Source organism: Hydra vulgaris, chromosome 07 (assembly GCF_038396675.1).
Source record: "Hydra vulgaris chromosome 07, alternate assembly HydraT2T_AEP".
NCBI classification, from domain to species: domain Eukaryota; kingdom Metazoa; phylum Cnidaria; class Hydrozoa; order Anthoathecata; family Hydridae; genus Hydra; species Hydra vulgaris.
Genome location: NC_088926.1, coordinates 5,333,262 through 5,357,876, shown reverse-complemented (window position 1 = coordinate 5,357,876; position 24,615 = coordinate 5,333,262). Strand labels below are relative to the sequence as shown.

Genomic DNA, 24,615 nt, shown 5'->3' with positions numbered 1-24,615 from the left:
CTTTTGAATCTTATGGCCATACTCTTCCTGCCATTCAAGTTAAACATGGCAACCCATTTTTAGTCATCCAAATCACTGCAGCTTCTGTTGCTAAAGTCATTTCTCAATTAAACTCCTTTATGACTTGTAGTCCAGACATCATTTCTGTGATAGTCTTTCAAAAGTGTTTTCCAGAACTTTCTTCAATACTTTATAAAATATATAAGTGCTTAACTGAATTTCCCTGCCCGATGACAAAATGGCTGTGTTTCTAAATTTTTAAAAAACTCTGAACACTCTGACCCCTCCAACTATTGTCTTACTCTATGACATTTAATGCTTATTCCAATTCTTTCTCTCTGCAGCTGATTTGTTAACTTTTTTACTAGAAAGGTTCCATCATTCATTATATGAAAACAACAAACAAAAGGCTATTGCTTTTTGGCATATCAAAAGTTTTTAATAAACTGATGTTTCTGTGAAAATTTTTAAGATTATCCAATCATTTCTTTCTAACTGCAGTATTAGAGTGGTCCTTAAAGGGCTATACTCTTCTTTATTTTCAATAACTTCTGGGGTACCTCAAGGTTCTATCCATGGTCATATATTGTTTCTTATCTACATTATTGATCTTCCTGACAATCTTACATCTAAAGTGGCTCTATTTCCTGAAAAGTATAAATTTGAGTCAATTTATACTTTTCTTGACAAAAAGTCTTCTATTATTAATCACTTAGAACAGGCAGTTGATCTTGAATCTGATCATTCTTCTTTAACAGTTTGGAGCCTGCAGTGGCCTATGAATTTTAACTTCAACAAAACTAAGTTATTTACTGCAAACAACTATTGCAATATTATCGACAAAATTATATTAATGAATAGCAACACTCTCAATGAGTCCTATTCTTTATGTCTTCTTGGATTACTATTCACTTTATCTTCCAAGCTTGAGCCCCTCTCCTATTGTTTTAAGGTTGCATTTCTTTTTCTTTTCCACAAATATTATTATAACTGCTACTGTAAAAAGAGCTATCATCTCTAGTTCCATCAACCAAATCTCATTTTTGCTCGATTTGTCATTTTGCATCCTTTTACTTTATATGTCCTTTAATGCTCTAAAATTCATCTGGTTTTTTCCTTGCACTTCAATGTCTTAGAAACTCTTCATATTTTCCCAGTTTCAATTTTTAAAAGTTTCAATTTTTTAAATCTTCTGTTATTTCCTTGCTCTTTAACTCTTTGTTTTCTACTTTATTAACTCCAAACTTTATGGTGTTTGCTTGAAGCCTTGCTAGGAGTAAATTAGATTAAAGAAAAAAAAGAAAAAAAAAAGGCATCATATTTTTCTTTATGCCCATATATTTCTTATGATAGTAAAATTATTGGAGTTCTTGAATCACCAGATAAAATTTAGCCAAGAATTTAAATCATCAAGTTTGCTTTACGCTAACAGAATTAAATAATGAAAGAAACTAATTAAAATTTATTGTGTTTGAAAAAACCACAAAAATTTATTATTATAGAATATATTCTTTCTATCATTTTTGTTATATTTGTTTTTGAAAATTTTTTTTTTAGTTTTGGTTATTTTTGTTATTTTACTATATTAGATTTTTTTTTTCTTGTTTTGATTTTAAACTGTTGAAAAGGAGAGTAAAAGTTGTCATTTGTTAATTTTTCAGGTGTTTTTACAATTAATATACCAAAGCTACAAAGTGGAGAATTTTTTCCAAATCTTGACATGCTAACTTTACTTTTGGCTAGCAAGAAGAAACAACCAAATAAACCACTGGTTGAGGTTTTAGCTGATGGTAACTTTTTTTTATATGGTTTTATTTTTTTCATAACCTAAGCGCAATATTACTACATCTGTAGTGTTTTTACACGTGTACAAATAAATATGATCACCACAGAATAAATAAAGACTGCAACGAATGCCAAAAATGTTTACAATGCATACAAGCCACTCATTTCATTTGTCAGTATTATTAAGTGTAGTTTAAAAAAAGTTTTAGCAAAAACCAATATATCTTTTTCAATTAAAAAAATTTAAATAAAAGACTATTGGAAAAAAAAAAAATCTTTTAAATAATAATTTATAAAAATTTTTGAGATTTTGTTTTATTGATTTTTTTTATTATTGTTCACTTTTTTTAATAATTTTAGTTATCAATAATTTAGATTATTAAATAATTAAATTTGTTTTTGTTACTGTTTTTATATAATGTTTTCAGAAAATTCAAATAACAATCAGAATGATGATAAGAATGAAAATGAGGTGGATGTTCCAGATGATGAATTCACTTGGGAGATAGAACAAACATTAAGTTCTGAATCTGTGAGACATACAATTTTAAAGATTTATGCATGATCTCTTTGTGATTGGTTTACAAGTTGCAAGCAAAAAAAGAGATCTTGGATATTGTTTGGAAGTTTATCATGACAATCCTTTTTGATTTGATAAAACTTTTTTGCTTTAGACATCAGATAAATGCTTTCAATACAAATATGGTTTCGGCAACAAATATTATGGTTTATTCTCAAGTTTTAAGGTTTTTAAATTCCTTGTTTTGTTCCTGCTAATTTTTTCTTTCTTTTGTTTTTTTAATACTTAAAGCATTATAATTTTTTATTTATTTATATTATATCTATATATTTTTAGGGTACTAAAGGTACATTTAAAAAATATATTTCATGTATTATAGGGTGAAATGTCTGAAGTTATTGATCTGGACTCTCCTGACGAGACAACACCTTCGGATAGGCAAAGACTAAGAAAGTTAGCAGATGCTGAAAAGTTTGATAAAGATCATTACATGTATTGTTGTTAATTTCTTTTTAAGAGAGATGTTAGATGGGTGTTGATATAGAAAGTTGGGGGTGGGGGTGGGTTGGAATGATAAGATTTTTTTTATTGGGTATCATTTAAATATTGTAATTGATTTTCTGTAACCTGTACAACTACAATTTATACAATGTTTATATACATAGTTAATAAACTATTTATTTTATTAACTTGTTTTATCAAATGTAAATTATTTTTTCAAATACAATTTTCTTAATCATGTAAATGTGGTTCAAAGTTTAATGTGATTTATTGGGGTAATCATATTTTTTCAAAATTATTTTAAATTTAGAGCAGACTTTTTGGACGAAGAACTAATCAAACCTCTTCTAGAGTTTTGTCCATCATGGTTAAATTATAAGGAGAATCACTCCCATCTTGAGGAAACATCACCGGTATTATTAATTGGAGATTGTTTTTAAATTTTATTTTCTTCTTAAATACTTAAATTTACTGATTTTACATCTAAAAGACAAAAAAATTTGAATTTTTTCAAAAAAATCTCTTAAAATAAAATTACATTTTTTATCTTTTAAAAATCTCTTTACTTTCTTATTCTTTTGAAAACTTAATATTATAACATTTTATATATTTATTTTTATATTATAATAGTTTTTTTTTTGATAATGATAGTTTACTGTTATTTAATTACAAAAGAAAGTTTTTAATTTTTTTTTAGAGTTTATGTCAGCCAGATGGTTTAATCAAAAATAGGTATTTCTTTTGTATGAAATAATTTTTTAACATTAGTCAACTTTTGTTAGTATTTATTTATTAGTACAAAGCATGTGTCAGGTCATCTTGATTTATCACATCTAGTTGCAAAAAAAGGTTTTTTTTGAACCCCTTTAATCTAATCCCTGGCGTTGGTTTGCAGTTAGGGGGGTTGCTTTAGCAGACCTCGGCGGGAGTAAATGAGTGCAAGAGCAAAGAAAAGCTCTCCTAAAACAAATATCGCGAGGCATGCAAGCTGCTCCTCTAAACAGCTTCTTACAAGAGCTTTTGGTTTTTGCATGAGTTATCTGTTTATTCATTAAAAAAATTGGTTTATAAATACAAACTTTGGTTTTATACTTGTTACTAGCAAATGTTTGTAATGTTAATGTCACAAGAATATATTTATAACAAGTGTCATTGAGCTATGAAAAAATTCTTTAGAAAAGTGTTGTCTTTAGGTTTTCACATTAGCTATCCATTTATTTAATTATACTACTTATTTGATAAGTGATGTTAGCTAGCTCTTTAGAGCAGTGCCCATTATAGTATTTATAGAAAAGAGAAAGAAAAGCAACATTACGATGATGTGATAATTGTTGGAGGTTGGCTGCAAGAGCATGTCCAACTATTTTTAAATGCCTTTTTGTACCTTGTCTTAAAAAGAAAGGGCATCATTGGAAGATTCGTCCCAGATATGGCAACAGTGTTCCATACAAGGACGGATTTAAGGTTTATAAAGATAAAGAGTAGAGTTCTGTATGAGGAAGTGGCGAGCACGATAAAGAGATGCAACCTTAGCAGACGCTAATTTTGCAACAGAGTTGATATATGATTTCCAAGAAAGATTGAGTTAATCCAAGAAGATGAAGAATAGATTACTCATTAAGCACTTTACCGTTTATAAATATAGAAAGATCTAGATTATTGCGATTACGATTAGCTAAAAAAATTGTTCACGATTAGCTGAAAAAATTTTTAACGATTAGCTGAAAATTTTTTTTGAGTTTTGTCTGAGTTAAAGTTCACCAGCCACTGAGAGGTTCATGTTGTAGCAGAAGTGAGATCCATTTTAAGCTCAAATGTCTTCTCCAAGCAATCAGAAAGTGTTGGCTTCTTATCAAGATAATAATAAATGGGTAGTATCATAAGCGAACAATGCCGCCTTAGATGTGAGAATTTCTGGGAGATTGTTAATTTAAATTATAAAGTATAGGGCCAAGGATAGGAACTTAAAGAACCTCTGAAGTTACCAGATATGAAGAAGAGTGCTGTCCATCAAGGACAGCTTTTATACTACGATTGATAAGGAATGATTCAATAATCTTAAAGATGTTACCTGATACACCATAAGACGAGAACTTATTGAGAAGACCAGCATGCCAAACTTTATCAAAAGCTTTAGAAATGTTGAAAGTGATAACCTTAGCCTCTCCACATCAATCTAATGCAGAATAAAACCTATCAGTTATTACCATTAATAAATCAGCAGTAGAACAAGAAGATCAAAATTCATATTGATGATCAGAAAGAAATTTATTAGATTCAAGATGAGAGATTTAGTGTTTGTTAATTAAAGACTCAAAAACCTTGCTTATGATAGTAAGAAGACTAATGGGGCTGTAGTTAGACGAGTCAGATTGCTCTTCAGAATTTTTGAAAATAAGGATAACAGATGCTGCGTTCCAGCAGGCTGGAAAACAAGACTCTGATAAGACCTTGTTAAATAGTTTTGAAAGTATAGACGACAGCTCTGGAGAACACTTCTGCAAGACTATAACAGGTATGTTGTCTGGACCACAAATTGTTGAGGAGTATAAGCAGGAAATCACTTTAGATACTAAAACTTGAGTGATAGGAAGGTCAAATAATAGATCAACCTGTTTGTTGGCTATATTAGGTAGAACATGACTTGGTAGTGGAATCAAGAGCTGATATTGAAGTTCTTAGAAACAATTCAGCTTTGTCTTTAGGTGAGGTGACAAAATCTGAAACATACAACCATACAGAGGGGTGGAATAACAGATTAGCCCTTATTGTAGACACTGTTAAAAATTCTCCAGACGTCACAAGGGCCTAATTTTTGAGATGAAATATGAGATTTTGTGACCTGAGAATAGCGGGCTTTGGCGTTAGACAAAACTTTTTTACAATGGTTTCTAGCAATATTAAACAGACGTCTTTTTTCAAGAGAAGCCTGAATCCAAGAAGTTACTTAAAAAATACATTTGTCAGCAGGAAAACAAAAGATTCGTACCCAGGGGCCATCACGAAAAAAACCACGGAAAGAGTCGCAGTCAGCCTTAAGGTAGTTTTAAGGTATGATGATAATGGGATACTGATGATGAAGAAGAATGAGATAATAGCTTTAGAGAGATTAAACTGTGATTAGAAGCACCTTAGGGTGAATGTGGAAAAACTGAGCACTGAGTAGAACGGGAAACAAGACGAAACTTGAGTAGAGAAAGTAAATGATTCGGATTGTCTGAAAAGCGAGTTGGAAAGTTGACTATTTGTGTTAGAGATTGAGAAAGGCAAAAGTTGTGTGTTTTAATGCTTGCAGAGTCACTGACACTTGAGCCAAGCAATTCTGTGTAATGAGCGTTAAAGTCATCAACAATAACAATATTGGCTGAAGGATAAAGAGAAAGGCTTGGTCACTTTGATTAGAAATAATTTTATATTTTATTGATATAGTTTAGAGTGTAATAATTTTACATTTATCAGTTAGCCTAATGTAATCAAAAACATTTGCATTTAAATCTGCGCTCTTTTTTAATTTTTTTTTTTTTTTTCAACAACCGTGAAAAAAAGCATTGCAGTTTATTATGTAATTAATTTTTAATAAAAATGACTTTATGTATTTCATTTTAGTTACAATGGTAATTATACTTTTGAGATAAAAAAACTGTTTTAGGGGAGTGTGGGCAAGAGCCCACATGTAACTTTTCTTCTGTTGAGTCTTATCTCTTGCAAAGTTCACCAGACCTACTTGCTCTTAATAAGACTAATTGGAGTTCAGCTGCCTCATCTTGTGATCTTAGTGTTGATGGTTATCTTCTTTTAATTCATAAAAACTCCAATATTCACATGCTTGGTCTGGGCATTTACATTCGTAACAGTTCACCCATTTGTCAGGAAACTAGGTTTGAATCCACAGACTGTTCTTTTATGTGCTTTCGTTTACCTTTAAGTGCTTCTTATCACAGTTTGATCTCTCTAAAACTATTATCTCATTCTTCTTCATCAACTAAATCCCCCTATCATTGTACCTCTTACAACTACCTTGAAGCTGACTGGGACTCTTTCCGTGATTTTCTTCTTGATGGCCCTTCGGTAGAAATCTTTCGTCTTCCTGTTGACAAATGTGCTTTTTACATAACTTCGTGGATTCAGGCTGGCATGGAATCTTTTGTTCCTTCTCAACGATTCCAGAACATGCCACACTCTTCTCCATAGTTTTCCTCACATTGTGCTGCTGCAATTGCCAATCAAAACCATTACTTGCATATCTATCAGCAAAACAATTCTCCTGAAAGCAGACGTCTGTTTATTACTGCTAAAAACCATTGTTAAAAAGTTTTGTCTAACGCCAAATCTCTATTCTTAGGTCATGGAATCTCATATTTCATCACAAAAATTAGGCTCTCGTGACTTCTGGGGAATCTTTAATAGTATCAATAATAAGGGCAAATCTGTTATTCCACCCCTCTTGTATGGTTCAGATTTTGTCACCTCACCTAAAGAAGCTAAATTGTTTGCTAAAAACTTTTCATCAATATCATCTCTTGATTCCACTAGTTGCGTTCTACCTGATACAGCCGTCAAACAAGTTGATCCATTGCTTGACATTCGTACTACTCCAGCTTCCATATCTAAAGTGATTTCCTGCTTAGACTCTTCTACAGCTTGTGGCCCGGACAACATACCTTTTATAGTCTTGCAGAAGTGTTCTCCAGAGCTATTGTCTGTACTTTCAAAACTATTCAACAAGTGTTTATCAGAGTCTTTTTTTCCAGCCTGCTGGAAAGTGGCATCTGTTATCCCTATTTTCAAAAATTCTGGAGAGCAATCCGATTCCTTTAACTACCGTCCCATTAGTCTTCTTTCTATCATAAGCAAGGTTTTTGAATCTTTAACTAACAAACACTTAATCTCTTATCTTGAATTTAATAGTTTACTTTCTGATCATCAATATGGATTTCGATCTACTCGTTCTACAGCTGATTTGCTAACAGTAATAACCGATAGGTTTTATCATGCATTAAATAAAGGTGGAGAGGTTAAAGCCATCACTCTTGACATTTCTAAAGCTTTTGATAAAGTTTGGCATGCTGGTCTTCTCCATAAACTTTCTTCTTATGGTGTATCTGGTAACATCTTTAAGATTACTGAATCCTTCCTTTCCAATTGTAGTATAAAAGTTGTCCTCGATGAACACCACTCTTCTTCTTATTCTGTATCTTCAGGGGCTCCTCAAGGTTCAATTCTTGGCCCTATACTCTTTTTAATTTACATTAACGATCTTCCAGATATTCTCACATCTAAGGTGGCTTTGTTCGCTGATGATACTACCATTTATTCCTGTCATGATAGAAGCCAACACTCTCTGGTTACTAGGAGGGGGCATTTGAGCTTGAAAAGGACCTCACTTCTGCTACAGCATGGAGCTCACAGTGGCTGGTGAACTTTAATTCAGATAAAACTCAATTTTTTTCAGCCAATCGTTATCGCAATAATTTCGATTTTTCTATATTTATGAACAGTAATGTTCTCGATGAGTCATCCACTCTTCATCTTCTAGGAATAACTCTTACTTCTAACCCTTTTTTGGAAACCATATATCATATCTGTTGCAAAATTTGCATCTTCTAAGGTTGAATCTCTTTATCGAGCTCAACACTTTCTTACTTCAGATTCTATTCTCTATCTCTATAAATCTCAAATCCGGCCTTGTATGAAATACTGTTGCCATATCTGGGGTGGATCTTCTAATAATGCGCTTTCTTTTTTAGACAATGTGCAAAAACGCATTGTAAACATAGTTGGACCTTCTCTAGCAGCCAACCTCCAACAATTATCACAAGGTCATAATGTTGCTTCTCTTTCTCTTTTCTACAAATACTATAATGGGCACTGCTCTAAAAAGCTAGCGTCTCATGTGCCATTAAAATCAATTCTCGTGTTACTCATCATTCAATTAATTGTCATTCTTTTTCTGTGACTGTTCCCAAATGCTCCAAAAACTCTTATTCGTCTAGTTTTTTTTTCTCAAACATCAGTCCTTTGGAATTCGCTTTCTTCATCTTACTTTCCTGATTCATCTAAATTGCAATCCTTTAAGTTGTCTGTCAATCGTTATCTTGCTCTACAATCTTCATCTTATCTCATCCAGCTTCCAGCTTCAATTAGTGGTTGCTTGCAGCCTTGTTGGAAGTTTATTATTTATACTTAACCATCTACTATTACTACTTTGAAATAGTTCAATTTGTAGTCTAGTATACTAAATTTGCGGCAGTAACTTTTTTAAGCGAATTTAAAATTTAATTTAAATGATTATCTGGCAAACTTCTACATAAAATTTGGAACGCAATTTAGTTTTACTTATTTGCACATTTTATTTGAAAATTGATTTGATAATTTTACTTATCAAGTGGAACTCATTTTAATTTTAATTATATAATTACTAATTAATTTTAATTATGATTAAATAATGTTATTATAATGATAACAATAATGTATCAATGAAAAAATTGCAAGAGACACTCCATCAAACCTAATATGCTCACTGGTCCACAGTGCAAAGTATTATTGTTTTAAAAAACAACAAAAGCATATATATCATGCTGCTTTTAAATGATTGATAGTTTTTTGTTTTTTTTTAAATAAAAATTAGTTATGGTTTTCTAATCATTTCATAAAAATAAAAAAAAATAAATGGTTTTGTCATTTATTTTGCCCACTGTTTTTTTTTTGCTTTGAAGACAAGTTGCAATTTTATTTTTGATTTTTAAATCATTCTTTACATTGTTAAACTTTTTTTTTTAGCTCCAAACTGCCTTGTACTGAGAACAGTTGTAAATGTTAGTATGTTAATTATGTTTTAATTTTTATATTAAATTAAATATATACATAGATATAATATTCTATATAAATATGTTTAACATATATATATATGTATATATATATATATATATATATATATATATATATATATATATATAATAATAATTTATTATATTACTTTGCTCATGCAATTATAAAAAATATAGCGTCCGTTTTTACCTACTGACCATGACCTAAATTAATACCTCCGTTTTTAGGTCTGCATTTGTTATACTGAATTTCAATTGATTTTTAAATTTTTCTTTCAAGTTTTTCAAGTTCTATTTTCAATATTTTTACTTGCTTCCATTTTATATTGCATGGACATTTCTTGTTATGACGCCCAATTGCAGGTTGGTCCCATTTTTCTTCTAATACAAATGATGAAATACAGGTTTCTTATGGCGTTATCAATTTATACCCACCAATCCATCTGGAAGAGAGTTCACAAAAGTTCTTCTTGATATGTTAAAGCTCTTCCCAAATATAAATACATTAACAAAACTAAGCATCTCAAAAATAAAATCACTAATAGAACTGTGTTTATATAAATTTTATTTTTTGTGGAATGAAGAAATTTGCCAGCTTTTGGATTCAGGCCCAATAGGGCTTTTACTTGGGGTAACACTTGCAGAAGGTTTCCTGCAGTTTTTCAAAATAAAGCAATTGACATGGCGCTTCATTCTAATCCACCGCTAGAAATAAAGTTGTTTTTGAGGTATGTAAATGACAGCCACTCAGGATTTACCAATAAAGATAATGCCATTAAATACACAATCGAATTTTAAATTTTTTTAATATCCAAATAACCAACAATTAAAAAGGTAATTATGATTTTAACATACATTGAAAAGAAGCAATAAAAAATATTCAGGTTAAGCTCAATGCAAACAATGATCCAAAAATCATAGAAAGAAGATTTAAGGGATTTATCCATAGAGCATTATTAATTTCCTCCTAAAAACCTTGCAAATATTGTTATAAAAAAATGACACTGAAATAATGAAATAGTCTCATCTAGCAATGAACTAAACATGCCAACTATATTGCTACTGTGGATCCCAATATTATCACCAAATCTTTGAAAATTATTTAGGAAAGCAGGCTGCAAGACTGTACTTTAATTAAACACAAACCTTAAATCTTTGCTAACATCACAGAACAAAATAAAAGCACTATCAATATTAGACCAATCTGCAATCATAATAACAAATGTCCATGCAATATAGTAGAAACTAACAAATTTGAAAAAAAAATTTGAGAATTAATTAAAATTCCATATAACAAAAAATTCTAATCTAAATACAGAAGTATGAGTTTAGGCCATAGTCAGTAGGTAAAATTGCTATTACACTTACATAAGCTCATATAAAGGGAACTTTAGGGAAGCCATTAAAAAGTGATATTACTGTTTGTTTATAATTAAATGTAATTGTTTATAATCAAGTTGAAAATGCTAGTATCAAAAATCAAGCGAAAATTTCTTAAATTAATAAAAAGATTAGTATTGAGAGAACTGGTATTTATTAATGTTTATATATTAAAGTATATATGTGTAATATTTAATTTTTACCATAAAATTTTAACTTATTTATTTAAAAAATAATAATAATTTAGAAGACTGGAAAAAGTTTAAAAACTTTAAAAAGTAATTTTTTTAATTGATAGATTAAAAAAATTACTTGCTCAAACCAAAGCCCTTATTTGATGCAGCAGTACTCCTAGGGGACACTGGGGCTAGTTGTCTTTGCTTTTTCTCTTTGAGCTCTGTAGCCCTAACAACACATTTTTCTGTAAACATTAAGGTGTAGTCTTGAAGAGTATGAGTTTAAGTGTTATTTTAAATATTCGTTATTAAAAAAACTCCTTCGGATCCTGGTTGCTCCTGGGTGTGGGTTCACAACATTTTTTTAAATTAAAAATTTGATTAGCATAAGTTTTGCTGAAGTTCAAAGTTAGGCAAAGCCGTATTCACAAATCTTTTCCACACAAAAATATAAATTTCTTATGTATTTACATAAGTTTTTACTTACCCAAAAATTACTTACCCATTCATCTTTATTCGATAAAAAGTGATGCAACTTTTATCTCCTGTACAAGTACCTCCATAGAGTCTTTTAATATTTAAAAATTTAAAAATATTTATAGTTATTAAATGAATTTTTAATGCAGCCCCTCTTTCTCTTCACAAAATACTCTTAAACAAGTCAATACATTTTGACATTCAGTTTGTTAAGACAATATTGCAGTTTCATTAAGTTTAGACAACTTTGCAATAACATCTTTTTCAAATTAAAAATGTTTTTTTTTATTTTCCATTTTGTTTTTGTTATACCTTTATAAGTAAATCAAAAAAACATAAAAGTTGGTATTTTTTTGTAAGCTATTGCAAACAAATTTTTTTAAATTTAGTCAAATTAAATAAAAATCAATTTTCCAGTTTCAAAGACTAATAATTAATTAAGAGTGCACCGAATATTATCTGTATTTAGACCTGTCTTTAAGAAATGTAATATTGGTCAAGGGGTCGTCCATAAAATATGTACGCTTTTTTTCATTTACACCACCACCCCCACCCCACCCGCATTTTGCAATACGCTTTTTTGAGTACCCTCTACTTCCCTAAAAGTACCTATGCTTTTAACTTATTTAACTAACATTTTATAATATTTTTTAAAATTTAGTGTCTCCTTTCTTTTATAATTGACCCACTGCCCTCCCATCTCATATACGCCATTTGCAGACCCCCTTTTCCCCTCTGAATGTATGTACCTTATGGACGATCCCTAAAGTACAATTTTAAAAATTATAATATCTAATATTCTATCTTTTGATGCCAATAAATTTTTTCATCAGTCATCTACTAGTTCATAGTCATCAAGTAATTAAGAAAAATTGAAAAAAAAAGTAGTTAAATGAAAAGTAAAACTTTTTTGCCAACTTTTTTGCACACTATGGATTTTATACCTAATATTTTTTTATTAATAGTACTTTTCCTGTAATCAGTTAGTAAAGAATTCAAATTGTTTATTACAGCAAGGAGACAACTATTGCATTGATGTAGTTCTAAATTAAAAAGCAAGACCGGAATTATTATTTTTTATTAATTGATAGACTGCCTGCCCCAACCAAACCCTCAGTCGATGTAGCAGCACTCCCTTGCGGGTCAGGCTAAAAGATAGTAGATGTAGCAGCACTCCCTTGCGGATCAGGCTATTTGTCAGTCGATGTAGCAGCACTCCCTTGCGAGTCAGGCTATAAGATAGTCGATGTAGTAACACTCCGCGCATGATTTACAGTAAAAAAAATAAAAATAAAAACATTTTATTAAAAAAATTAAAAATAAAAACATTGTTTATATTGTTAAAAACATTCAGAATGTTTTTAAAAACATTCTGGTCAATTAAATTTGCGTTTTTGTGGTTTTTTTAAAAAACGATTTATTTGTAATTAAATTAATGGTGATTTATTTGTAATTAAATTAATTGGTCTTTTGTCCAACACGAAAATTTCGGACGAAAGTCAAAAGTAATTAAAAGTGACGTATGTGTTGGTGTAAGAATCACTTTTTTCCTTCCGCTCTTCCCAAAGACAACAAACTATAGATCTATATATATCCATATATATATATATATATATATATATATATATATATATATATATATATATATATATATATATATATATATATATATATATATATATATATATATATATATCACCATGATCAGTTGAAATTTGGACAACTTAAAATTGAATTTTCTCAAAAACCACTTAATCAATTGTTATGATTTTTTTATTATGATGCTAACATAATTAGTTTTCTTGTGTGTGAGTGTAGTTTTGTTTACTCCTCATTAGTGTTTGCAATGTTGAGTTAAGAGTCAGAAAATCAGAAAAAAAATTTACATAGAAAATCCATCATTCTCATGTTCCATGATTTCATGTGAAGTTCCAAAATTAACTGTTGGAATTATTATAAAATGTTATAAGGAAAACAAAACTGTAAAATAAAATTGGGAAGTGGTGGAAAATCAAGATCTATTTTTAAAAAGAAGGCAAAAGCAATAGTCGACTTAATTCAGCAAAATCTGACTCAGTCACAACAAGATTTAGCTACAAAGTTCAAATGCAATAAAGCTTTCGATCAACGAGTATTTAAAAAAGAAAATCTGAAAGAATATTACAAGAAAAAAGTACCAAAAAAGTTGCTTGATGGAAAAGTCAAGGAAATTGGATTAGGTAAAAATTTGCTTAAATTAATTATGAAAAAAATTTTATGCATTTTAGAAGATGACGAAATTTACTGTAAGAAAGATCACTCAATGCTTCCAGGTCAATACTATTATCAGTCAAAACGTTATAAAGCTTCTGACAAATTTAAGTACATTTAAGTAAGAAAATCACTTTCGAGTTTCTTGTATGGCAGGCAATTTGCAGTTGAGGTTTTAAAGGTCTCCTTTCATAACAAATCAATCTTTTACACCAGATCTATATGTAAGTGAATGCTTGAAAAAACGACTTCTTCCTCTAATTAAAAAGTACAAATTATCAACTTTATTTTAGCCAGATCTAGCATTGATCCACTATTCCAAAAGAGTAAATCAGTGGTATAAGAAAAAAAAAGTCAATTTTGTTCCAAAGGATGCTAAACCACCAAATTGTCCTAAACAGCGAGTTATCAAATCTTACTGGGCAATTGTGAAGGGAATATTGAGGAAAAGAGACAAATGTGAAAATAGTGTTAAAAATTTTCAAGATTTATGGATTAATGCTACAAAAAAAGTGGCACAAAGCAAAATTGTGGAGACGATGTACTTTATAAAAAATTAAATTACTTGCATGTCGTGAAGTTAAGGCTATATTTATTTTGATTGAATTAAAAATAAATTATGTAAGCATCATTATAAAAAGAAAATCATTACAATTGGAGAAGTTGTTTCTGAGAAAAGTCAATTTAAAAGTGTTCAAATTTCAACCGATAATAGTGATATATACATTACTGCCATGGTTAATGGGTTCAGCTCCACCCCCTAAAAATTGTTATTAGGACCCCAAATTTTTTTTTTTAACGCATTAGTCTTATGTGAATTTGATGTCATAAAATTCTCTTTAATTTTTTATTTTTTAAAGACATTAACTTTTAAATTACTGCCATAATATTAATTACCGCAAAACAAGTTAAATATTATTTAACTCTTTTATTATTTCTATTAGGGAATGTTTATTTTCTTTCAAATTTTTTTATATATTAAATTTATTATTACATTTTTAGAAATGTTTGATATAAACTAATTTCTTTTTTTTTCTTGCCGTTTGTATGAATTAATTAAAAAATGATAAATTTTTTAATATTATTATTTCATAAATTTTTAATTGCGGCTTTGCAACTAAAAACTATTTTTTATTTTAAAAAAAAGTTAGCGAGTAACAAATAAAAAAAATTTCGTTAAATTACTTACTAATTTGTAATTTATTGAAAGTATATTTTTTTTTATTAGCGATTTTGATGTGGAAGCAAAGATTATTTTTCCAAACACAATTTTTTAAAGTTATATTGTTATATATATCATTCATTAAAAAATAATCACTGAGGTTTAACTTACAAAAAAAAGTTTAACCTACATTTAGTGTTTAGTGCAAATTTTTGATGCAGCCTTAGAACACGTTTACAAGGAATTTAATATTAAGTAAAAAAAAAATGTTTAGATAACAAAACTGAAAAATATTTTTAATATTTAAAAATAAATTTGACAGTTAAGTTAACTCAAGCATTAACTTTGATTTTAACAAACTTAAATATATACTTTTTAATCAGATATAAATTATATATTTTTTAAATCAAAATTTAATTATATATATTTTTTATCAGAATAAAATCATATATTTTTATTAAATTAGTTTTTTTTTTTTTTTTAAACATCTTTACTTCAAACAAGGCTGCAAGCAACCACTAATTGAAGCTGGTAGTTACTGGAAGAGAAATGGTGAAGATTGTAGAGCAAGATAACGATTGACAGACGACTTAAAGGATTGCAAATTATATCAGGAAAGCAATACGAAGGAAGTGAATTCCAAAGAACTGATGTTTGAGGAAAAAAACTAGACAAAGAAGAGTTTTTGGAGCACTTAGGAACAGGCACAGAAAAAGGATGACACTTAATTGAATGACGAATAACACGAGAATGAATTTTAGTAGATGGCACAAGAGACGCTAGCTCTTTAGAGCAGTGCCCATTGTAGTATTTGTAGAAAAGAGAAAGAGAAGCAACATTACGCCGATGTGATGTGATTGGCTGCTAGAGCAGGTCCAACTATGTTTACAATGTGTTTTTGCACCTTGTCAAAAAGAGGAAGCACATTAGAAGATCCGCCCCAGATCATTAGAAGATCCGCCCCAGATATGGAAACAGTATTCCATACAAGCCCGGATTTGAGATTTTCAGAGATGGAGAATAGAATCCGAAGTAAAAAACTGTCGAGCTCGATGAAGAGATGCAACCTTAGCAGATGCTAATTTTGCAACAGATTTGATATATGGTTTCCAAGAAAGATCGGAAGTAAGAGTTACTCCTAGAAGATGAAGAGTAGATGACTCATTGTGTACATTACTGTTCATAAATATAGGAAGATCTAAATTATTGCAATAATGATTGGCTGAAAAAAATTGAGTTTTATCTGAATTAAAGTTCACCAGCCACGGTGAGCCCCATGGTGTAGCAGAAGTGAGATCCTTTTCAAGCTCAAATGCCGCCTCCAAGCAATCAGAGAGTGTTGGCTTCTTATCATGACAAGAATCAATGATAGTATCATCAGAGAACAATACCACCTTAGATGTGAGAATATCTGGAAGATCGTTAATGTAAATTAAAAAGAGTATAGGGCCAAGGATAGAACCTTAAGCAACCCCTGATGTTACAGAATAAGAAGAAGAGTGCTTTCCATCGAGGACAACTTTTATACTACAATTGGAAAGGAAGGATTCAGTAATCTTAAAGATGTTACCAGATACACCATAAGAAGAAAGCTTATGGAGAAGACCAGCATGCCAAACTTTATCAAAAGCTTTAGAAATATCAAGAGTGATGGCCTTAACCTCTTCACCTTTATCTAATGTACGATAAAACCTATTGGTTATTACTGTTAGTTGTAGAACTAGAAGATCGAAATCCATATTGATGATCAGAAAATAAGTTATTAGATTCAAGATGAGAGATTAAGTGTTTGTTATTTAAAGATTCAAAACCTTGCTTATGATAGGAAGAAGACTAATGGGATGGTAGTTAGACAAGTCATATTGCTCTTCAGAATTTTTGAAAATAGGGATAACAGTTATCGCTTTCCAGCAGACTAGAAAACAAGACTCTGATAAGCACTTGTTGAATAACTTTGAAAGTATAGACGACAGCTCCGGAGAACACTTCTGCAAGACTATAACAGGTATGTTGTCCGGGCCACAATCAGAATTAAGATATATTATTATGATCTTAGCTTCAAGCTTTAAGTATTTTCAAGCAAAAAAATCAATTATTACAATAAAATAAAAACAAAATAAAAAATAAAATATCATAATATAAAAAAAAAGATAATCTATAAGAAAATTTAGGGTTTTTTTATTATTGATTTATTTTTTATTATTAAATAACTATTAAAGTAAAATTTTTTTTTATTGCAATTAATAATTAAATGTGCTTTTGCTTGCAAGATGATTAATAAAAGTTTTTATTTATATATATTTCTTTTTGGTTTTTTTTTTACCTTTCATTTAATAAATTTGTTTACAAAAAAAAAATTTGGTTGTTAACTCTAAACAATTTTGTTTTCTGCTTCTAAATATTTTAATATAATAGTTAAATTACCAGAGATTAAGTTTTTGAGGTTTTTAGTTTTATTTGAGTTTTTTCTGATTAGTAAATAGCACTTATATCTAACGCAATTGTCATTCAAACTTTTGTAACAAACTTTTTTACATATTCATCACTTGAAAGTGAAATAGTTTTTTATTAATTTAATTATTTTTTTTAACTTACCGCTTATAGAATAATTTAAAAGTTAAAAATGATGAAAAAGTTGCTTAATGAAAGTTGCTCTAGGTGTACGTAAAATTGTTTTACATGTATGTAAATTGCCAGCAGCTTAACGCTTTAAAACAAAGCCTGACTAGGGAAGGCTAATGTTCATCAGCCATTGTTGACCTATTTAGAGATTCAGAAAAATACAGCTTTATGTATTTTGTAAGAAAACAAGATTTATACTGATCTATGCTATACTATACTATGCTATACTAGATTTATACTGATGTGTAAAAGGTTAGTTTTTGCTTTCTGAAGAATTTTTTTTGTACATAGTTAAGGTAGTCATTATAGAGTATTTTTTCCGTCTGTACAACTATGACAAATCGTTTCAACTCCTCGCAATCTATATCACCAAATTTTGTTGACAAACTTTTGCAATATGCAGACAGAAAATATTCATTAAACGCTTTGATTAGACTCTTAGAGCGGTAAAAAAAGTTATAAAGTTTTGTAGGCCATATAAGGCCATACCCTTATATATTCTATCAGGAATTATTTCACCGATCAATATGTCAAATGCGGTTGTAGGAGGCTGAAGAAGCTTACTTGATTTGTTGATTTAAAATAAAAGGTCGTACCAAATAATGATCAATGATAAGAAAGGCCATATCCTTATATATTCTATCAGGAATTGTGCTTCTGTGGCTGCTACCTTGAATCTATTTTCTAAAGCATACTTTTCCATTCCGTCGAGTGCCTCTAAGATTTCCTTTAAATAATATTGAAGTGGTTTAGCACAGTTTATTCTGCTTTACCATATTGTATCTGATTGTGGTTTGACAGAAATTGCTACACACAATTTTAGTATTATCCATTGATGAGAAGACAATAAAAAGAGTATATATAATCTTGAAAAAATGCAAAAAAGAAACAGGTTACAGTGCACTATCAACAAAAACAAAATTGAGTGAATGGTTTTACAAGGAACATATAAGCTCTTAGGATTCATTTCTAGAAGCCTAGCTTGAACAGCTTTTGATTCTTATTTCATGTTGTTGATTGAGCTGTCATGATTGTTAAGATTTTTTTTCCTGATTTAAAAGCATTACCAAAAACCTTTTTCCAATGGTATCATTTTCTGTAAGATATCCAAAGAGTTTTTATTGGAAATGTCTATACCTACTCCAGGAGTACATGTTATTAATAGCATAGTTATGTTTTTGATAGCATAATTATGTCACTGATTGCATAGTTATGCTCATTTATTCTTTATGTAAAATATCTGTGGTAGCTTGATTTGCTATTCTTGCAATGTTAAAATTGTGAAAAAAATAATAAATTAGTAATAAAAAGGTTAACAATTACAGCCTAATCATTTTTTTAATAAGTTAAAAAAATCATTATTAACTTTTTTGTATTGTCAGAACAAGAAATGTTCTCTGTGTGTTTAGTATCCTTTAAGTGTTTTTGTTAAGCCTTCCCAAATATTCTTTTTTTTTTCTGTCCTTATGATTATATAGTAAAAAACCAATTATGCAAGATGAATGAATCTGATGAATGAATAAAAAATGCAAAATTAAAGTGCATACATAAAGCATTGCAGTTTTATGCTTCACATTTGTTTCTTTAAAACAATACCTTTGATTAAATTTATACAAATAATTTTTTTTTATTATTTCATTTAACTAAAAAAAATAATAATATAGCATAGTAATAAAATAAATTTTTACCATAATAAAATGCGAGTTATTAAAAACTGTGATTTACTAAAAATAAAAAGTGATTTATAGTTTATAAATATAAACCTTGAAATATGAAATTAAAATACAAACTTTTTTTTTTTATTCGGATATAATCATAAAATAAACCACAAACCACATTTTCTTAATAAAACGCAAAGTTTATAAAAAGATAAATTAAAGTTTAAATTAGGGCTTTTGAAATGGTTTCCTTTACTTTGCATAGAACTTTTTTTTTCACTTTTCAGCGTGCATAGTTTAGTTTATATAAAGGATAAAATCTTTTTTTTTGGTAGTAAAAAAGCAGTTGAACTTTTTTTATTGAAAAAAAATTAATGAAATATTTATTTTCTTATATTATAATATATATTATATTTATATTTGTAGAAATGGTTAATTATGAAAATTTATCACTAAAAATTTAATAAATTGTTTGTTTTGGATAAATAAACTTTAAGAAAAGAGAAGTCAAACTATATTTAAAAAACTAATTAAAAAATCTGATAATTTCTGATGAGTCCATATTGATGAAACACAGTGTTAAATGAAAAATATTTGTTAAGTGATTTTCTACTAATTTATTATTGCTCTGTTTTTTTAATAACATTGAGCACTCTATTTTGTAGAATACATTTTATAATTGTTTATATATATATATATATATATATTATATATATATATATATATATATATATATATATATATATATATATATATATATATATATATATATATATATATATATATATATATTTATATATAAATATGTGTATATATACTTATATATATATATGATATATATCATATATATATATATATATATGTATATCATATATATCTATATCATATATCTATATCATATATATATATATATATATATATTTATATATATATATATATATATATATTTATATATATATATATATATATTTGTGTGTGTGTGTATGTATATATATATATCATATATATAATATTTTCTTTTTACTAAAAACTGTCTGCATTCGAAATGTTGGCATTTAAAAAGTTAAAGTGAACAAACTATATTAGTTTCAAGAACTGAACCTTAACTAGTAGTTAATATAGTGGGATCTAATCTTGTAAGTTATTTTTGAAAAAATTCTTAAAAAGAAAGTTATTTTAAATTTAATTTTTTTTTTAGTTGAGTTCACCGAGGATGAAAAGTACCAATTAATGCAGCTCGCTCAGAATGATCATATCTTTTCTTTTTATTAAGTGAATAGTCTTTTTTATAAATGTTCATTTTTTAAAGCTACTTTCTTAACATTTCTTTTACATATTCTTTCAAAGGAAGATGAAACTATGTGTTTTTTAAGTTTAGTTGACATTTTGTTGTCTTATTGTTATGACATCAGAACTACAGAAGCAGAGCATACGGTTAGTTTTTTTTTTTTTCATTCAGAAAGAATTTTAAAAAATAAAAAATTGGTTTGACATATCCTATTTTTTTAGACTTGTTCAGCATGGACGATATCAAAACTAAGTTCTACACTGTCTTGGCTTGAAGTATTTGTTAATTTTTATCTTTTTATGTTATAATTTTTATTGTTTTTATTATTGCTATGGTAGAATAGGTTGTGTCTATTGTTTTTTAGGATTTTTTGTTTTATAGTCATTTTAAAATTGTGTTAACAACATCGTAACAACAATTGTGTAGTGTATAAGAAGCTCGGTCCTGGTTTAGTGTAAGGGTAGCTCAGTCTTGCGTAGTTTAGTGTAAGTATAGTTCAGTCTTACATAGTTTATTATAAGGATAGTTCAGTTTTGCATAGTTTAATGCAAGGGTAGCAAGTGAGCATAAAAAGTATCAAAATATCAGGCAGTAATATTAAAAAATCAGGCTAGAAAAGATTTGTTAAATGGAAAGAAATTCTAAAAGAAAAAAGAAAAAAAGAAATGAAAAAGATTATTTCTTTATATTTCTAGTAATTTTTCATATAAATTTATTTTGATTCAATTTTTGAAAATTTTAATTTATAAAAAAAACAACCTTTTTTTATTCTTTTTAAAAACTTGTATTGGGAAATATACTATTCTTTTTAAAAACTTGTATTGGGAAATATATTATTTTGTATTGGGAAATATACACTATCAAAGTTTACAAATAATAACCAATAATTACACAATAATAACCAATAAATACACAGTTATAGTTTATTACAGTTCATTGAGTTGCCAACTACAAGTTGCTTAAGAAGTTATTTTTCAGTATATTAGTTTGATTAGAAAGTTTATATTTACTTTATAACTCTAAACTTTAGGCAACAGTTGGCTTATTAGTAAAAGTAATTTGTTTGAGCAAAATCTGTTTTGTTCAGGTCTACTAAAACAAGGTCATGAGACCTTGTTTTAGTAGACCTGAACATCTAGCCACTGAACTTGGAGCTTCATTTTCAATTGCAACAAAGACATGTTTTTGTTGTTGGCAGAGTTATGTCTAATGATTTTAAGTTGTTGCACTCGATCAACATTAGTAGCCGCTGCAACTTTTTCAGCTGGATGATCCTTAGGGAGCTGGGTTATGAGTTTCCATTTTGTGACACTTTAAAAAAGTGTTTTAAGCTCTTAACATGAAGTAAATGTTAAGAATGTAAACTATCCTTTTGAGAAATTGCAAAAAAACTGTTAAACTTTTGGCAATAGAAGTTTAAAAAAATTAAATAATTATTTAATCTAAAACTTTATTAATAGGAATACAGTTTCTTTTTTGAGAAACCATTTTGAATGAACTTTTTCACTTGAAGCTAAAAATTATGTGTTTACAACACTTCGTAGACAGACAACTGTTTCTGAACAGCTAAGCGTTACCCAAAATTTTGCAAAAGAAAAAATTGTTAGTTTTAAAAAAAGAACTTTTTGTTAAATTTGGTATAGCAAGAAAAGGTTTTTGTTAAAGTTTTGTTTTGTCTGGTAATGAATTGAGATTAGATTTTCAACAAGATAGATTAGATTTTTTCATTATAACAAAATAATAATGATAAATTAAAAAGTAAATGAACGACTTTTGAAATAGGCTGCTTATCCTCAATATATAGTTAAAAGTTTCTTTAAAGGAGATATTCTTACATTTTTTGTGTTGCATTTTAAATTGATCCAAAGAGTTCATAAAAAAATGTGGAGATAAAGATATATTTTAAAAGAAATAAATGTTTTCTTTTTTTAATTTTTCATTAGGTGCACAAATCTTTAAAAGATGTTTTGGTGAGTTTTGCTTCTCGCTGTTTATGCTATCCCCTCTATCGCAATTGGGATTTATTTGTCAAAGTTATAGATGATGCAAGAAACTTGTTTTTGCTTGGTAATTTTTTTTTTTAGTTTTTTTTATTACTCTTATTGATAATTTGTATTGTTTAAGTTTGTTTTCAGTTTATAACATTCACTTTATGTAATGTTTTAATTTTGTTGTCTAAATATTAGTTTAATTCAGCTGCTTAGTTATCTTGTATATTTTAAATACACGGTCTATATTATTACATTATATATTATATATTACATATAATATATTATCATTACATTATATATTAGAAATAACATTATTAGCTTGTGCAGAAATGCACAAGTCTATAGTGCAATGCAAATCCCTTTAATAGGTTAAAGGCATAAACAATAAAGTGACTATCTCAGAATTATGACTAGAAAAATAGTGAGTCCTTTGAAAACTGTGAACAAAAGGGTGATAAACAAGGGCGTTCATTACCGTTTTTGATTTTTTTGTTTAATTTTTGTAATGTAAATTTTGTAATAGTAATTGTAATTGTAAATTTTGATTAATGTTTGTAATGATTTGCATATTTTATAGTAGCAGATTCAACAGGGTTCTGGAAATAGCAAATAGAAAATTGAAAATGTATCCGCAATTATTTGGACACAATAAAACTTTTGTAAAACAGACGTTGAATATATTTGACAGTTTGTAGTAATAGGATATCGTTTCTCTGTGCTCAATAATGGTTATGTGCTTGTTTGAATTTTTAGACTTATTTAAAAGGAAAGGCCTGCATATCTTCTAATGTAATGTGGAAGAAGACCTAATGGAATCAGTATTATTAAAAAATATTTTTTACTTTCCTATTCAAGTTCACCTCATTATTCCTTTGTTTCCTATAAAGAGACAAAGAAATCTCTGATTTATCAATCTGCTTCAAGACCATTTTTTTAATTTACAGCTTAATATAAATGGCTTATTATTATTAAGGTACAAATAGATTTAGAGTTTTGCAAAAAATATTATTAAGTGGGAAATATCATCACAAAATATTGTAGAAAACACAGGATACTGTAGAAAAAGATAATTACCAAATTATTTCACTATAAATTTAATGAGTCCATAATAAATTCATTTAAAGCAAGTTGTTTGATTAAACTACTTCAGTGTTTAATCAAACTACTAAGTTAAGCCATTTAAATTCAATTTAAATTTAAATTAGGCTAATTTAAATTTCAAAGGGTAAAGTTTTGGCATAATCATAAATTAGTATTTTTGTTGATATAAAAATACTTTGATATAAAAATACCACCACTTTGAGATCAATTCGATAAGAATTTTTATTACCTGCATATAAAAACTGATCACTAGGGAAAGAGTCATTTAGCTTAGTTTCGCCAAAAATAAACGCATCATTAGTTTTATTTATAAAAATGGTTACATCTGTGAGTTTATTGCGAATAGAAATAATATTGATAAAAGTCTTGCTTTTATCAATATTAGTTCTATTTTGAAGATACTTAACCATTAGTTTATATAAATCAGACTTATGACAGTTTTCTTTATTGGGATTATGCAAGGCTTTTTTGTGAGCTAAAGTCATAGGTGAGTATTAATTATTAAAGAGAGATCATAATGTCCAAGGTATTCTTTATTTAGATTAGAATTATTAATAACATTAAAATGGAATTCTTTAATTTTTATCGCTATATATTTAAATGTCAACTGGGCTTTAGCATTGTTAAAACGATAGGTTGGTGTAACAAGATAATCAAACACGATGGATTCCAACTTAATATATGTCCGACAATGTCTCTAAGTTTGTTCCTTACAGTTTCAGATAAATCGTTGACACAATTATTTGTTCCTATATGAAGAATTTGAGGGTTCTTTCTTTAAAAGTGGAATTAAATTTTAGCACATATGATGGCTCCTTTGAATTTAGTTTGAATTTAATTCGTTGAAAAAAATCACCATGTTAAAGCAATACCATGC

General features: G+C 28.2%; 1 protein-coding gene across 2 annotated transcripts in view; it reads left to right on the top strand.

Annotated features, from left to right (window-relative positions):
- Window positions 1–24,615, top strand: part of LOC100201438 (protein SHQ1 homolog) — a 39,691-nt gene that overhangs the window by 10,713 nt on the left and 4,363 nt on the right. Inside the window, exons 4-14 of one of the 2 annotated variants that reach the window (XM_065800866.1) lie at window positions 1,662–1,790; window positions 2,214–2,317; window positions 2,460–2,531; window positions 2,685–2,797; window positions 3,117–3,219; window positions 3,504–3,538; window positions 9,587–9,621; window positions 20,557–20,610; window positions 20,692–20,792; window positions 20,868–20,921; window positions 22,590–22,713. In XM_065800866.1, the coding sequence (XP_065656938.1) occupies window positions 1,662–1,790; window positions 2,214–2,317; window positions 2,460–2,531; window positions 2,685–2,797; window positions 3,117–3,219; window positions 3,504–3,538; window positions 9,587–9,621; window positions 20,557–20,610; window positions 20,692–20,792; window positions 20,868–20,921; window positions 22,590–22,713 (924 nt within the window). Of the gene's footprint in view, window positions 1–1,661; window positions 1,791–2,213; window positions 2,318–2,459; window positions 2,532–2,684; window positions 2,798–3,116; window positions 3,220–3,503; window positions 3,539–9,586; window positions 9,622–20,556; window positions 20,615–20,691; window positions 20,793–20,867; window positions 20,922–22,589; window positions 22,714–24,615 lie in introns of both variants that reach the window. The other variant, XM_065800865.1, reaches the window with a different exon arrangement.